Here is a 16,559-nt window from a genome sequence, read left to right as displayed (position 1 = left end):
GTATGTAAAACGTGATCATCTAGCTAGGACTTTTGCAGAAATTGTTTTTTTAGACCTTTAACGTAGAAATCTGCATTTATAAATATTTTGAAACAAAAAGTCAAAATTTAGTTATACTATAAGATAATAAATTTTATCATTAGTCTTTCAAAGATTTGATGATTAATAATTTTCCTATTTTCTAATGATACCATACAAATATTAAACTCTTAAATATAATAATAATTATAATTATAAAACTGACCTTAGGGTTATCTAATAATAATCTAAACCAGTAAAGATACTAGACTTACTCCACAACAGTAACCGACCCCAAAAAAAGTTACTCACCAACTTGGGCCTTAAAAAAAAGTAGCGTATGTCGAAAAGACCATAACACCCACTGGCATTTACTTTCCCTTAAAAAAACAAAAAACCAAACAGGATTCGGAAGAAAAGTCCATCGAATCTAAAAGACCATCATCCGCTTACATAAATCTCAGAGCAGAACACAAGTAAGAAAGAAAAAAGAAGACAACTCGAAACGACGTAGGTTTAATTCGTTAGATAGAAAAGAAAAAGGAAATTCCGAGGAGGAGAATATGCCGTTCTCCTCGTATATCGGCAACAGCCGCCGTAGCTCCACCGGCGGAGGAACCGGCGGTTGGGGCCAATCTCTTCTTCCAACAGCGTTATCAAAGTCAAAACTAGCGATCAATCGAAAACCACGAAAACGAACTCTCGTAGTCAATTTCATCTTCGCCAACTTCTTCGTCATCGCACTCACCGTCTCACTCCTCTTCTTCCTCCTCACTCTCTTCCACTTCGGCGTACCAGGACCGATCTCCTCACGATTCCTTACCTCCAGATCCAATCGGATCGTCAAGCCACGGAAGAATATTAATCGCCGACCCTTAAACGATTCCAATTCAGGCGCCGTCGTTGATATCACAACTAAAGATCTATACGATAGGATTGAGTTTCTTGATACAGATGGTGGTCCATGGAAACAAGGTTGGAGAGTTACGTATAAAGACGATGAGTGGGAGAAAGAGAAGCTCAAAATCTTCGTTGTTCCTCATTCTCATAACGATCCTGGTTGGAAATTGACTGTAGAGGAGTATTATCAGAGACAATCCAGACATATTCTTGACACCATTGTTGAGACTTTATCTAAGGTATGACGAAAGTTTTTGCTTTTGGTTTTAATATTTTAATTCTCTCCCATGGTTATCCCGTGAACAATCTTAAATGTCTTAAAATTCTCATGACGTCATTAAACTCTATAACCAAACTTCTTTGCTGGGTTCTGTTTTTTTTTAGTTTCGTGATGAAACAGAGTTCTAGAAGTTCGTTCTTTTGGAAAATTTGAAGTCTTTGGAGCTAAAGTTTGTTTTTTTATTACTGGGTTTTGAGATTGAAGGATAGCTAGAATCTTATTTGTGTGGGGGTTTGTTTTGAATATGTTTAATAGGATTCAAGAAGAAAGTTTATATGGGAGGAGATGTCATATCTGGAGAGATGGTGGAGAGACGCTTCACCTAATAAACAAGAAGCTTTGACTAAATTGGTTAAGGATGGGCAGCTAGAGATTGTTGGAGGTGGCTGGGTTATGAATGATGAGGTATGTTTCTTACTTGTTGTTTGGTTGTAAATAAATAAATTGTTTTTTTAGTCCCATGCCATTCTTCTGCTGATTGTTTTGATTGAGATTGTATGTGCTAAAGTTTTCTTCTTAATGTTCCCTGCAGGCTAATTCACATTATTTTGCCATAATTGAACAGGTATGTACATCAACGCTTGACTTTCCAGTTTTTCTAGGCACTTTATTTGTCTACTCCTGTTTGCTTTTAGGAATTTTAATTCTTACTGAAACAAAGATGATGACGATGATTACTGCATTTTCATTTAATGTTTCTGTTTCTGCTAGGTTTCTATTTATTATGTCACTTATGGTTGGTTATAGTTCGACATCCCCTGAGACCTCTTTTGATCTGAAAAGTGAAACCTCTCTTTTTTTGGTTATGCATAGAACGTGTGATGTTAGAATGTCATTTGGCTAGTCATAATGCTAGTTAACTAGCCCCTTGTTGCATTGTGTTTCTTTCCTTTTTATACTGATTTTGTACTGGATCACTTCTTCTGCAGATAGCAGAGGGTAATATGTGGCTGAATGACACAATTGGGGTTATTCCTAAGAATTCTTGGGCTATAGATCCCTTTGGCTATTCATCAACCATGGCTTATCTTCTCCGGCGTATGGGTTTTGAAAACATGCTTATTCAAAGGACTCATTACGAGCTCAAGAAAGACCTTGCCCAGCATAAGAATCTTGAATATATTTGGCGTCAGAGCTGGGATGCTATGGAAACCACAGATATCTTTGTTCATATGATGCCGTTTTATTCATACGATATCCCACACACTTGTGGACCAGAGCCTGCAATTTGCTGTCAGTTTGATTTCGCTCGGATGCGGGGATTTAAGTATGAACTTTGTCCATGGGGAAAGCACCCAGTGGAGACCACACTAGAAAATGTGCAGGAGAGGGCATTAAAGCTTCTGGATCAATACAGGAAAAAATCCACTCTATATCGAACTAATACACTTCTTATACCTCTTGGAGATGATTTTAGGTACATTAGTATCGATGAAGCCGAGGCTCAGTTCCGTAACTACCAGATGTTGTTTGATCACATCAACTCTAATCCTAGTCTAAACGCAGAAGCAAAGTTTGGTACTTTGGAGGATTATTTCAGAACAGTCCGAGAAGAAGCAGACAGAGTGAATTATTCTCGTCCTGGTGAGGTTGGCTCTGGTCAGGTTGTTGGTTTCCCTTCTCTGTCAGGTGACTTCTTTACATATGCAGATAGGCAACAAGACTATTGGAGTGGTTATTATGTTTCAAGACCTTTCTTCAAAGCTGTTGATCGTGTGCTCGAGCATACCCTTCGTGGAGCTGAGATCATGATGTCATTTCTGCTAGGTTATTGCCATCGAATTCAATGTGAGAAATTTCCAACAAGTTTTACGTATAAGTTGACTGCTGCAAGAAGAAATCTGGCTCTTTTCCAGCACCATGATGGGGTAACTGGAACTGCTAAGGATTATGTGGTACAAGATTACGGCACCCGGATGCATACTTCATTGCAAGACCTTCAGATCTTTATGTCTAAAGCAATCGAAGTTCTTCTTGGGATCCGCCACGAGAAAGAAAAATCTGATCAATCCCCATCATTTTTCGAGGCAGAGCAAATGAGATCAAAGTATGATGCTCGGCCAGTTCACAAGCCAATTGCTGCCCGGGAAGGAAATTCGCACACAGTTATACTCTTCAATCCATCAGAACAGACGAGAGAGGAGGTGGTGACGGTTGTTGTTAACCGCGCTGAAATCTCGGTTTTGGACTCAAACTGGACTTGTGTCCCTAGCCAAATTTCTCCTGAAGTGCAGCATGACGATACCAAACTATTCACCGGCAGACATCGCCTTTACTGGAAAGCTTCCATCCCAGCTCTTGGTCTGAGAACATATTTCATTGCTAATGGGAATGTCGAGTGTGAGAAAGCTACTCCGTCTAAACTCAAATACGCTTCTGAGTTTGACCCATTTCCTTGTCCTCCTCCATATTCCTGCTCCAAACTGGACAACGACGTTACTGAGATCCGAAATGAACATCAGACTCTTGTGTTTGATGTGAAGAACGGATCACTGCGGAAGATAGTCCATAGAAACGGATCAGAGACTGTTGTGGGAGAAGAGATAGGTATGTACTCTAGTCCAGAGAGTGGAGCTTACCTGTTCAAACCAGATGGTGAAGCTCAGCCAATTGTTCAACCTGATGGACATGTAGTCACCTCTGAGGGTCTGCTGGTTCAAGAAGTCTTCTCTTACCCTAAAACCAAATGGGAGAAATCACCCCTCTCTCAGAAAACTCGTCTTTACACTGGAGGTAATACGCTTCAGGATCAAGTGGTCGAGATAGAATATCATGTTGAGCTTCTTGGTAATGATTTTGATGACCGGGAATTGATTGTCCGGTACAAGACTGATGTTGACAACAAGAAGGTCTTCTATTCAGATCTCAATGGTTTCCAAATGAGCAGGAGAGAAACTTATGATAAGATCCCTCTTCAAGGAAACTACTACCCAATGCCATCTCTCGCATTTATCCAAGGATCCAATGGTCAGAGATTCTCCGTGCACTCTCGTCAATCTCTCGGTGTTGCAAGCCTCAAAGAGGGTTGGTTGGAGATTATGCTGGACAGACGGTTGGTTCGTGATGACGGACGGGGTCTAGGGCAAGGTGTGATGGATAACCGCGCAATGACCGTGGTATTTCACCTTCTTGCGGAATCTAACATTTCTCAAGCAGACCCTGCTTCCAACACTAACCCGAGGAACCCTTCGCTTCTCTCTCACCTCATAGGTGCTCACTTAAACTACCCCATAAACACATTCATTGCCAAGAAACCGCAAGACATATCTGTGCGTGTTCCACAATACGGTTCCTTTGCTCCTTTAGCCAAACCGTTACCATGTGACCTCCACATTGTAAATTTCAAGGTTCCTCGTCCATCCAAATACTCTCAGCAATTGGAAGAAGACAAGCCAAGGTTCGCTCTTATCCTCAATAGACGAGCTTGGGATTCAGCTTATTGCCATAAAGGAAGACAAGTAAACTGCACAAGCATGGCTAATGAACCAGTAAACTTTTCCGACATGTTCAAAGATCTTGCAGCTTCAAAGGTAAAACCAACTTCACTGAATCTCTTGCAAGAAGATATGGAGATTCTTGGGTACGATGACCAAGAGCTACCTCGAGATAGTTCACAGCCACGGGAAGGACGTGTCTCGATCTCTCCCATGGAAATACGAGCTTATAAGCTTGAACTGCGACCTCACAAGTGAAATACACACACTTAAGACTGAACGTTGACTATTTATTGGCTGGTATGGCCTCAAACGATCGTTGACTATAAGAGGTTGGGCTCAGAATCGGCTTCTTCTTGTTCACAAAAGCTGTGCCGGGAACATGAACTGTCAAAAAGAGAGAGTAGAAGCTGGAGCATCTCTGTGTCCATGTAAAACTACTGTAAGGCATTAGTTTTTTTTGGCCGGTTCTTTTTGAGACAAGTTATATTAATTAGTTTTACCATTTTGCCTGGGATTATTATGTTGTGTGTATATAAACTATATGTTATACACATTCGATTGAATTGGAGTGCAAAAGATATGGTCCTAACTCCTTATTCTCTAACTTCAAATTTATCTATGAAGCTTGTGGAAATTTTTCATCTTTTAAGTACGTTTTTGCAATGCAAAAGAAGAAAGAAAAAGCCTAAGAGGTTACTTGTGACCAGAATTTGTTATATGATTGGATCGTGCATGAAACGAACTGTGGTGGATACTGGATAGTGGATCCTCGAATGTTAATTGATGTAGGTAAGCTACGAGGGGATTAGTCTCTAGTGACACCAAAAATATTGTATCTTTCTTTTTATGAAAGAAACCAAAAAGGAGAAAAGGTATAACTAATAGTCATGGTGGTATGGCAAATTATAACCTTTACTCTCATGTAACGTTGTTCTACCACTAATTTTTTAATAACCTTTATAACTCGAAAATCTAGACACATACTTTGTCATTTCTCATAACATAGGGTCATATGTAACTGTTGCCAAAAGAAAATTGATCTTTTGTAATTACGTTAGTGCTTATATTTTTGTTGCAGAAACACAAAAATACGGACCAAAGCTAGTAGTCTACTATCTTTGGAACTAGTGTTGTGTTGTCGGCGTACCAAAGTTAATTTTGATTAAATAATTTAAGTGAGTGAGTTACGAGTAAATAAAAGACACCTAGATTCATATGATTCTGTTACTAGCTAAGCTAATCTAGATAAATTGGATATCATTGATTAAATGTTATTATATGCCAAATTAGGCGTGATAAGTTTATGGCCAAACATTCTTTTTAAAGCAAACGATAGTAATAAGAGAGAATAATGACGGATCAAATGGAAACGTTACAATGGTTGATTGACTAATCCCTAACTTTTTCTTGCGATAAGATAATATTTAGTGTCATTTTTAGTAGGAATAGCACTTTAAATTAAATTATCTGTATATTAAGACACCCCGACATAGTTTTGTACATCGCATTTAAACCACACTTGTTTAATTAAATCGCGAGACGACGTTTTTTTTTTTTATAGATGTTATTTTGTTATAGAAAGAAGATTAATTCATAACCACAAAAACCATAATCTAGACTCGATGCAACTTTTGTTTGGTTTTAAGCTCTCCATCATATTTTTGTTTTTTTTTGAGGAAGGGTTTAAAGCTCTCCATAACTTTAATGCTACAAAATTACATATTATCATCAAAGTAACCAAAGCACAACATGTCAAACACACACACGACTGACACACGCTCCTTTATCCTTAAGCCTTTAATTTAGAACAATGTCACCCACTTTGTCCTAAATATTTCGAAATAGGAATAAAATATATAAATTTCTGAAATGATCAAAATTTGACGAGTTAAAAAAAAAAGAAATCATGAAATGATCAAATTTGATGCTTCAAAAAAAAAAAATATAACTATTATTAACGTGAACTTTTTTGGGTGAAAAGTATTTATCATAATTAATACATATTTATCTTCTTCTTTTTTGAATACTTGCTAACCATTATAGCATTTTCACCATGTAAATCGACTAGGTTACGTTATTAAAATAAAAAGATATAATCATTTTTTTCTGTGTACTAGAAAGCATGTATATCGGTTAAACGATTTAATGGTGGGAATTGGGATGGTGATATTTAGTGTTTCACCATGTGGTTTCAGAGACCATGATGGTATGTAACAAAAAGAAAAAGAAAAAAGGAAGTGTTACGCACGTAAGCTAACAATTGTAAGTTGGTGCAAGTCGACATATCGCCACTCACTCTACATCTTTCTCCAAAGCCAAACCCTAAAGTGATCAACTTTAATATATCTTCCCTTTTGTTTAGTTTTGAATATATTTTTCAATTACATTAACATCAGATTGATAAATTAATTTTCCAAAATAATAATAAAACTTCTTTAAAGTCAGAAAGACTCCTAGAAATACGAATTTCTGAAAATCTCCAAAGAAACAAGGATTGTTAGTTATTTATTATACAGTTTTTGATAATGGTTTTAATTTGAGTTTGGATAATATATACCCTCTTGGAGGAAAGATAATTCACTAATGTTGAAAGAAAGAAAAAAATCCTAATTACTAGTACGCGTTAGTCTCATATGCATGGAAATTGGATTCTTAAATCTTAACGTAACACATAATATTATGGATGTGATTTTATCTTCCAATAAACAATTTGAAATATACTTGTTTTTAAGAAGAGAAATGCATTAGATGAAAATAAAAGTGTTATATATATGGACCAAAATTAATTATTGCCGATAGTGACACTATCATAATGTTCTATTATTTTCACGTATCTATATACAAACTCCTTTTTTTTTTTTTTTTGCAATGTGCTTGTCCCAATCTCTTTTCAAGTAAAGGAGTAAAAGACAAATCCTAAAAAGAGGGAAACAAAATATCCGTTAATAGTTTCTACATGCAGGGTATCTTTATATATATATTGAATAAAACTCAATTAAAAATAAAGTCTAGATAAAAAGTGGTTGAGGAATTAAAAGGTATTTAACAAACAAGATTTATATAGCAGAAACGTATATAGAACGTATACTCTGAAGATATATATTTACTCTGTTTTTTAGAAAGGTAGTTTGTTTTCTAGGAACTAAAAGATAAGTAAGTTTTGGCGTTTAAGAAATATGATTCTATTTTAGATTAAATATTTAGACATGTATTATGTAGATGTAGAGAGGCGTGTGCTTCTACCCAAATATGTGTACATTAATAAAACTTTTCTCAAAGAAAAAGCCAGATTTTGTGGTCTAAAAGCTTTATAAATATAGTTCCTCACACAAAGCATAACCTTACTTCTTCTTCTCTCTCTCTCTCTTTATCTCCCTCAATACACACACACACACACAAACACAAGCTTTAATATACTCTCTTTTGATGGCTGGAGGAGAGAAAAGAAGAGGACTTAGTAAATCTTGTGCTCTTCTCATAGTGATTGCTGGGATAGAGAGATATGCATTCAAAGGAGTTGCATCAAACTTAGTGACATATCTAACTGATGTAGTGAAGATGAGCAATTCAAGAGCAGCCACGACTGTGAACACTTGGAGTGGCTTCACTTTCATGTTGCCTCTCTTCTCTGCTCCTTTTGCCGATTCTTATTGGGACAGATTCTTCACCATCCTTGCTTCTTCTTCTCTCTACTTTGTGGTAATTATTTCTATACCATCTTTTTATTACTAATCAAGAGTCATTTCCTTGTACCAAACATGTTAATCAAATGGTCCCTTTCCTTTCCTTGTTTTTACAAGTTGCCTTTTTCGATAAAATTGTCTTATAACAAAGGAGAGCAAATTGAAGCCCATCAACTTATGTTTTGAACGAGTTTTTCTGACTCAAATCCTAGAGTTAGAGTTGAAAGATTTGTTTTTCTCGAATTTGTTTGTTTATGCATGATGCCTGATCATGTGACCCTCTTCTTTGCGCACTTTTATGAGGTCTATTTGCTTGAAAAATGGAACCTTTATAACACAAAACGTTTCTTGATATTTTTTTTGTCTTTTCTGTATGTAGTTTGGTACCAAGCATTTGAACCATTTCGATGCATCTTCCCGATAAAAAAAAAAAAAAAAAAAAAAAACTGTTTTCACCGACCGTTTTCTAAACTTGTATTTGGTAAAGTTTGGTTCCATAATGTGATATTGGGGATCTTATCAGAAATAGTTAAGCCTAGTGTATAATCAACTATAATAATGGAACTCGAATCACTCCTCACTAATCTTGATTATTTATTCGCCAGCTGTAAATCTTGCGATATTAAATATATAGGATTAAATTTAAAAAAAAAAAAAGCAAAAAATCCGTAATTGTAACTGAATTTGTCATCATTAATATAAAAGTGGTATTTTAGTATTCTTTCAAATTCTTATTTATGTTGTTAGATAAATTATTTTTGGTAATTACGTAAGTTACTAATGTTTGGCTTTTTGGTATTAAACAAAGGGTCTAGTGGGATTGACATTTACGGCATTTGCTGGGTCACGTTCGACTACAAAAACAATCTCTCTTTACTTCCTCTACACTTCACTTTCCCTCGTCGCTCTAGGCCTTGGCGTCTTAAACCCATCTCTACAAGCCTTTGGTGCTGACCAGCTCGACTACGACCTTGACCATGACAATGACCACGAGCCATCCTCAGAGAACAAAGAAGTCAAATCGAACCGCAAGACTCAGTTTTTCCAATGGTGGTATTTTGGTGTCTGCGCCGGTAGTCTTCTAGGAGTCACCGTCATGGCTTACATCCAAGACACGTTTGGATGGGTTATCGGTTTTGCAATCCCAACCGCTTCGATGTTGTTGTTGATCTTCTTGTTCTTGTGTGGCTGCGGGGTCTATGTTTATGCTGATCCAGACCTCAAAGCTAAACCATTTCAAAGGATATTAGAGATTATCAAAGAAAGAGTGTGTGGAAGAAATAAGATCACTCTTGTTAACGACCACGATTTAAATGCCATGGAACTAGAGTAAGTTATTTTACTTTAATACATTCAATCCATAAAAAAATATTTGGATATGGTTTGTTCGAATATATAGGCTTAAACATCTCTAAATTTCTTGCTTTTCTTTTCTACATATAGGCTGCAAGATCAGAAGCCTCTATGTAACTGTAGCAACACTGAAGCTAATACTACTACCAAGAGCTTACCTGATGATCATAAAAGCTGCAAAACCGGTTTTTCGGGGCTTGAAACCGTCAAGCTATTGCTTCGACTTTTACCTATATGGACGATGCTTCTTATGTTTGCAGTTATATTCCAACAACCCGCGACCTTTTTCACAAAGCAAGGTATGACTATGAAGAGAAACATCGGACCAAACTTCAAGATCCCACCAGCAACACTACAAAGCACTATCACTTTATCCATAATCCTTCTTATGCCCTTCTACGACAAAATCTTGATACCGATCGCCAAAAAACTAACGAAAAACGAAAAGGGTATTTCTGTGAAGGAAAGAATGGGGATTGGGATGTTCCTGTCCATCATCGCCATTGTTATTGCCGCGTTAGTCGAAAGAAAAAGACTAAAGATAAGCAAAATGATGAAGACTACACCTAATTTGGACCCCGTAAGCATATTGTGGCTCCTACCTCAGTACATTCTATTGGGAATCTCGGACATTTTCACAGTTGTTGGAATGCAAGAGTTCTTCTACAGCGAGGTTCCTGTTAGCATGAGAACAATGGGATTTGCTTTGTACACAAGCGTTTTCGGTGTGGGGAGTTTTGTGAGTGCTGCGTTGATTTCGATAATAGAGACTTACACGAGCTCAAGAGGTGGAAAACATAACTGGTTTGCAGATGATATGTCGGAAGCTAGACTTGATAACTATTATTGGCTTTTGGCTTTCACAAGTGCTATTAGCTTCTTGATGTATATTGTTATTTGCAAGCATTTCAAGAGTAGAAGTGATGATGATGATCAATGTGATACAAATTGTTAATAAACTAAAGAAACACCTCTTTTTAAAGTGCTCAAGACTCATTAACATTCATTATATTGTATAATATGAGAACCATTGGATTTGCTCTGTTTCAACACTCTGTTTTACATATCTAACGACAGCTGTTTTCATTTTGACCTATGCCACTATATATCTATTTTCTTTCGTCGTATTAAATGATTGTATAAAGTATGTTATGTGATGGCAAATAGATCAAGGCGACAAAAAAAGAATGGAGTGGGATTCTTGAGCAGAAAGTTTTCTTCAAGAGATTTAGGGTTTTGCCATGGAAAGGCAGGCATAGCAAGAAGACCAAGAATAATCAACGAGATACTGATCAAGATGGCTCGAACATATTAGTTATTGCTCTCTTTTTAATGCACCTCTATTGCCCTAACGTTAATGGGCCTTTATTGGGTTTATTATTGGCCCTTTACCTAAGGTATACTCAAAAAGATTTCCTTATTGAGTATATAGATTAGGAGTTTAGGACGTTTAACAAAAAGGAGTAGTAGCTTAGTGAGATTTGACGTGAGTAATTCATTTGATTATTCGTGGGTCTTGGAGGATTTCATTGAAAGTAAGTTTATTAATAAGGACTAGTACTGTAAACTTTAGAGGCATTGCTCACACGGGTGAGGTTATATATGCAAATTACGATCTGGAGTAGTTAGTTCTATGCAATCCGTCACGATCCTAAGACGAATACTCTAAGAGTTGTTGCGATTGATGTAAACTTCATCATACCACCCTTACAAGAACACATAAATAACGTTATTTTATTTCACTTCTGTTACTCTCGCAATGACACACTTTTGTCTTTTGCTTTTGCTTTCTTAAATATAATACTTTTTTTTCTTGTAAACGGGAAGAAATTGGTAACGAAATTTACTAGAAACTACTAATTCTCGTTGTAAATGAATAATAACAATCACACACTAGTAACCTGAAATGTAAATAAATTACCAAATTATTCCATTATTGTGACTTACCATAACTCTCGTACTTCCGGGTGTTCATAAACTCGGTCAAGTATGAAGAATTAAAGCCTTTGATCTTTTTGTACTCTTTCCACCACTTCATGAAACTGCTTTCCTCTAAGAATATCTCCGGCGAAACCTCACGTTTTGTGATTATCTCCCACACGTATCCCTCAAACTCCACGAGTTTTCTAGTCAATACCTCTCTCACATCGTCTCTCATCCCCACAGTTGTATTCAACTGATTAATTACAATCAACGAATCCTCAACTTCAGCCCAAAAACAAGAATCAAACGTCAAAAGATCACTCAAATCTCTCTTTTTGCATCTTTCCTTTTCTATTAATATCGATTCCATTCCAAACCATTTCTCAAGCATAACATAGTGGTGAGACCTTCCCGTAGTTCGATACTCTTTCCGACCCTCGAGGTAATATTCAGCAATATCGAGTGGTTCGATCATCCGTCTGTAATTGTTCCCCGAGAATAGAAACCGTCTCTTGAGAATCGATGCATCGCTCTGCGGCCTCCTCTCTACTTCTTCAACTACTGATTTCCAAAAACGGTTTAGCTCTGATTTGTGGTGATTCTTGATGTTTATATCAAACTCTTTCGACGGAAACGCGAGCTGAGTCTTGAACCGATCGTAGTAACCGATCTTGACCTCCTTGCATTTCTTTTTGTACCACTCTATATAAGCCATCGATATCTTCATGTCGTTTAGTTTCTTAAACATCATATCAAATCGCAGATTTTTCATTTCTGCACGTTTCTCTATTCCTTTGATAACATCTTCAGGGATCAATCTTGAATCCGCCAGAGACAACATGGATTGGTCAAGACGATTTAGAACTTGGCTGTAGTCTACTAGACCCGAATCATGAACACCGTTTAGCAACTCTGTGACCGCCACATGGTCCTCGATGCAAACACATCCGGAATCAAAACAGATCAAAAACGTTCCAAAAGGTTTGAAGAAGTCCATCTTGATACGAGTTTGTGCTGATACAACGTGAAGGAAACATGAATTCCTCACAGAGTTCTCAAGAATCTGTTGAAGAGAAGCGTCTCCGATCAATGGCGAGCCAAATGTGATGCATAAGGGACGTTTTAACGTCGGTTCGATGGTTTCAAGAAGCCATAGCGTATAGAGAGATGCAACAGACCCTCCTAACGCAGCTCCGGTGATGATCACCGGTTTCTCAGACTTGAGCGTTTGGAGCAACTGCAAGAGACATATAACTTTCAAGTTTTCTACGTACAAAGATTCTGTTTCTTATAGTTGTTGACTTTTAAAACCAGACAATACACAAAGAAACATATACTAGATCAAACAAAATCTGAAACAGAGTATTAAAAAGCTATTGGACTGAATTGCAAACACGGCAGAGATATATTTCTGCAGACACTAACTTTCAAGATTCTGAATTAGTCTTAAAAACGAGATAAGACTGAAGAGATGGAGATTAAATTACCTCTGATTTGAGGTAAGTGAGACTAGTAGAAGCAGAGGTAAAAAGGTTAAAAGCAGGTGTGTGAAGAGAGAATGATGGGTTGTTCTCGGAGCAGAGGAATGGGAAAGGATTTTCTTTATCTTTCACATGAAGAAGAGTAGAATCAGAGCTACTACTTCTGCAGATCGGTGGTGCGCTAAAAACCACAAGTGTGAATTTCTCTTCTCGGTGAATCTGAAATTCTAGACCTGAATCTTTTTTTTTTTTTGAAACTTGTAGACCTGGATCATGATTCGAATAAGGTGGGTTATGTATCTCCAAGATCTTACTCCATGAGCTATGTAAGAGACCAGAGGTCACCACAAGCTTCCCAAGTGCAGAACCTTTTCTAAAAACCAGGAAAATTGTGAATTTAAGTCAATGTCTAAGGAACAAGAAATAAAAATATCATCAACAAAAAAATACGGTTTTCAAGAAACGAAAGAAGCTGAACAAAGCAGGTTAAGTTAGAAAGACAAGAGAGTGAATTGTAATGATTACAGTGAAGAAGAAGACTCCATGGCGTGAGCTGGAATAGATCTGTGGAGAAGACAATACAAAATTATGGATGGTAAGAATGAAAATTTATATTGTAAGACTGAGAGAAATAAATGTCTGAGAACGAGAGTCCATATTGAAAAATCATTGAACTGATAATAATTATTATAAAAAAAAAAAAGAAGTGTATCTGAAAGTCAATGGTCCCTTTTCCGGGAAGAATCGCCAAAGGCGAAGAGTTCAACATACTATTAAGATAGAACAAGTGTGAATAAAAATAACACGCTTGCATTTGAAAGCTTACCATATAAGATAGGACTCAAATGTGTACAAGAGAAGGACCAAAAGAATCATAAATACCCAAAAAGTCACAAAGAGTTTGTTTATTCTTTCCCTTTTTTAAAACATTTAAATATGTATATCATTATCACAAAGAACTTGTGGAATAAGTTGACATGTATTTGTTACTCCAAGACGAATTTGTTACTCCAAGTCTCCCAAGTCCCAAGTAAGTTCTCCTTGCGCAAGACTTTCCCAAATGATCTTCAAACACATCGGCCCAAATAGGCTGGACCATATGCACATAAGAGTCTATATAAGGCCCAAATAAGATTTGCAATTAGAGCATTTGACCCAACTGAATAACAACATTACCGCTAGCAGAACACTCATCTTTTGAGCTTCGCTATGTGCATTTCTTGTTTTCTTTCTTTTTTTAGGTTCTTCTATCTATTACATAGTTTCAGCGATACAAGAGTTACATGAGCCGAAGAAATGCCTAATAAAGTAACCTGTTAGAATAATAAAACTTTATCCATCCCTATATTATTCAATACAAAACAAATTCATAAAACCCTTAATTCATCGAGAAGGTTTTTTTCATTATTTAGTATTCTACGTCCCGTAAACAAAGATCCAACTCAATATTACTATAACAAAAACAAACGCATTACAAACTTATAAAAACTCCATTGATTTAAATTATTTCGTTTAACAACCATCGTCATATAAAGGTTCAAGGACATTTGGATTTTCCACCACGTGTCTTCATGTTGGCGTAACAAGATCCACACTTCTCCTTATTACCGTAGGTGCCTGGGGGAACACACTTGCAGCGGTAGCAGCACGTGACGCACGCTCTCATACATACGTTCTTCCTCGAGTGTTGCCCACACCTCGTCCCACATAAAGGCACGCAATCTAAACCGTCCAAAATTTAGTCCAATTATACATCCGATCTAATCAACGACCGATAATCATCACACTTTTGAAAGAAAATTATTATTACCTATCCGAGTTCTTACGGGAGGTGGTGTTGGAGGTTTGACAGGCGGCGCTGTAGGTGGTTTAACCGGTGTAGTTGGGGGATTGTACGTAGGTGGTTGGACCGGTGGCGTCGTGGTGGGGGGTTTAACCGGTGGAGTTGTGGTGGGTGGTTTAACCGGTGACGTTGGGGGTTTGTACGTAGGTGGTTGGACCGGCGGTGATTGAACTGGTGGCGTAGTGGGTGGTTTAACCGGTGATGTAGTGGGTGGTTTAACCGTTGGAGTTGGGGGTTTGTACGTAGGTGGTTGGACGGACGGTGGTTTAACTGTTGGCGTTGGGGGTTTGTACGTAGGTGGTTGTACCGGCGGTAGTTTGATCGGAGGAGTTGAAACCGGAGGTTTTACTGGTGTAACCGGAATAGTTGGAGGTTTGACCGGAGGTTTTGTGGTGGGTGGTTTAATAGGAGTAGTTGGCAGCGTGGGTGGCTTGTACGACGGCGTCGGCGGTTTGAGAGCTGGCGACGGCGGTTTGGTAGCCGGAGATGGCGATGGAAGTGTTGGCGTTGGTAAAGAAACCTATAAATTTAATACAAACATATACCAAAATTTAACTTCATACACAATAATCAATAAAAATGCCTGAGTATATAGTTAAAGACGCATAGAAATAATTAAACTGGAAATTAGAAAACGTACTAAGGCGTTGGATTCCTCATTTGAAGCAGCAAAAACAACCTGCTCGGTGATTAATCAAAATACATAGTTAGTTACAATACGCGAAAACGTAATGCACATAATTGTATACTATTATGTAGTCTTTAACATAATAACACCTTTTGTTATGAAAAGTAAGAATAACTTACATTGGTAAAGACATGGAAAAAGATAAAGACTGAAAGAAGTGAGAGAGCCATTTTTGTGGGAGATGAGAAAGTGGTGAAGTCACACGAAGAAGACCAGTGACCTTTTGTGATATAAATAGAAGTTCCTTATTTATTAACCATATTATCCATAAATATTAATTTAAATGCGTAGTAAGTATTAGGTCCAGAGCAGTTATTATATGCATCATGCATGCCAGCTTTGAACCTTCACTGCACCAAAATATATCTCTCAGAGCTCGAGGATAAACAAAATATCAGATTCCCAAAAATGGATTATATTGATAATACATGAAATTGCCACTTTATTCGTACATCAACTTGGAATACTTTATCAGTAAATAAGAACAAATAACTCTATGGACTTTTTGGTGATATGTTTTGAGTACCCCAAGAGACTAGTGGATGACAAATTGAAATTATTAATCTTCTTATCAAATAAATAAATAGCATTCGATTTGCCCATAAGGCTGTGTCGCTTATATATTTCATATAAAGAGGCTCTTCACTTCGATTATTGCACCAGTGAGCAAGGGTTTGTCGTTTATGTTTAGCTAACTTAGCAAGCATGGCCTACGAGATTACTACTATACTTTGTTTTGAAATATCTAAGCTATATGGTATATATCTTTCATATTTTCTAATAAAAAATTAAGTGTTCTCAAATCATAGATGGACAATAGCACATGAGTTCTTTAAATGGTTGCGGTGATTATTATTATTATTTATTTATAATTCTGATATTTTCGAAAAAGAGGTCAACAGTGTAATTAAAGTGAAATCGACAACGAGTACATACATATTTTTTATCATTAC

At 37.0% G+C, this 16,559-nt stretch overlaps 4 protein-coding genes across 7 annotated transcripts; 2 read left to right on the top strand and 2 right to left on the bottom strand.

Annotated features, from left to right (window-relative positions):
• Positions 1–306: 306 nt before the first annotated feature.
• Positions 307–5,303, top strand: GMII (golgi alpha-mannosidase II). The gene is made up of 4 exons (NM_121499.3): positions 307–1,157; positions 1,454–1,603; positions 1,731–1,763; positions 2,128–5,303. Exons 1-4 carry the CDS (start codon positions 582–584, stop codon positions 4,888–4,890), a joined length of 3,522 nt encoding a protein of 1,173 aa, NP_196999.1. The 5' UTR covers positions 307–581; the 3' UTR covers positions 4,891–5,303.
• Positions 5,304–7,841: 2,538 nt separating this feature from the next.
• AT5G14940 (Major facilitator superfamily protein) lies at positions 7,842–10,791 on the top strand. Its single transcript, NM_121498.3, has 3 exons — positions 7,842–8,334; positions 9,127–9,647; positions 9,762–10,791. The coding sequence occupies exons 1-3, from the start codon at positions 8,062–8,064 to the stop codon at positions 10,624–10,626; spliced, it is 1,659 nt and encodes a 552-aa protein (NP_196998.1). The 5' UTR covers positions 7,842–8,061; the 3' UTR covers positions 10,627–10,791.
• Positions 10,792–11,391: 600 nt separating this feature from the next.
• Positions 11,392–13,875, bottom strand: SAG101 (senescence-associated gene 101). Of its 3 annotated transcripts, NM_001085116.1 has the most exons (4): positions 13,601–13,734; positions 13,082–13,448; positions 12,506–12,831; positions 11,517–12,215 (listed from the first exon to the last, which is right to left on the bottom strand). In NM_001085116.1, exons 1-4 carry the CDS (start codon positions 13,618–13,620, stop codon positions 12,209–12,211), a joined length of 720 nt encoding a protein of 239 aa, NP_001078585.1. In that variant the 5' UTR covers positions 13,621–13,734; the 3' UTR covers positions 11,517–12,208. The 3 variants fall into 3 exon arrangements, with proteins under 3 accessions (NP_568307.3, NP_001078585.1, NP_851039.1); NM_121497.5 differs by having other exon boundaries at positions 11,392–12,831; positions 13,601–13,875; NM_180708.2 differs by lacking the exons at positions 11,517–12,215; positions 12,506–12,831 and having other exon boundaries at positions 12,962–13,448; positions 13,601–13,733.
• A 114-nt stretch (positions 13,876–13,989) lies between these two features.
• On the bottom strand, positions 13,990–16,233 carry AT5G14920 (Gibberellin-regulated family protein). 2 transcript variants are annotated; one of them, NM_121496.4, is made up of 4 exons: positions 15,726–16,233; positions 15,559–15,597; positions 14,886–15,438; positions 13,990–14,797 (listed from the first exon to the last, which is right to left on the bottom strand). In NM_121496.4, exons 1-4 carry the CDS (start codon positions 15,774–15,776, stop codon positions 14,613–14,615), a joined length of 828 nt encoding a protein of 275 aa, NP_196996.1. In that variant the 5' UTR covers positions 15,777–16,233; the 3' UTR covers positions 13,990–14,612. The 2 variants fall into 2 exon arrangements, with proteins under 2 accessions (NP_196996.1, NP_001031885.1); NM_001036808.2 differs by having other exon boundaries at positions 14,394–15,438; positions 15,726–16,197.
• Between the last annotated feature and the right edge of the window lie 326 nt (positions 16,234–16,559).

Source organism: Arabidopsis thaliana, chromosome 5, assembly GCF_000001735.4.
Source record: "Arabidopsis thaliana chromosome 5, partial sequence".
NCBI classification, from domain to species: Eukaryota; Viridiplantae; Streptophyta; class Magnoliopsida; order Brassicales; family Brassicaceae; genus Arabidopsis; species Arabidopsis thaliana.
This window is presented reverse-complemented; position numbering and strand designations above follow the sequence as displayed.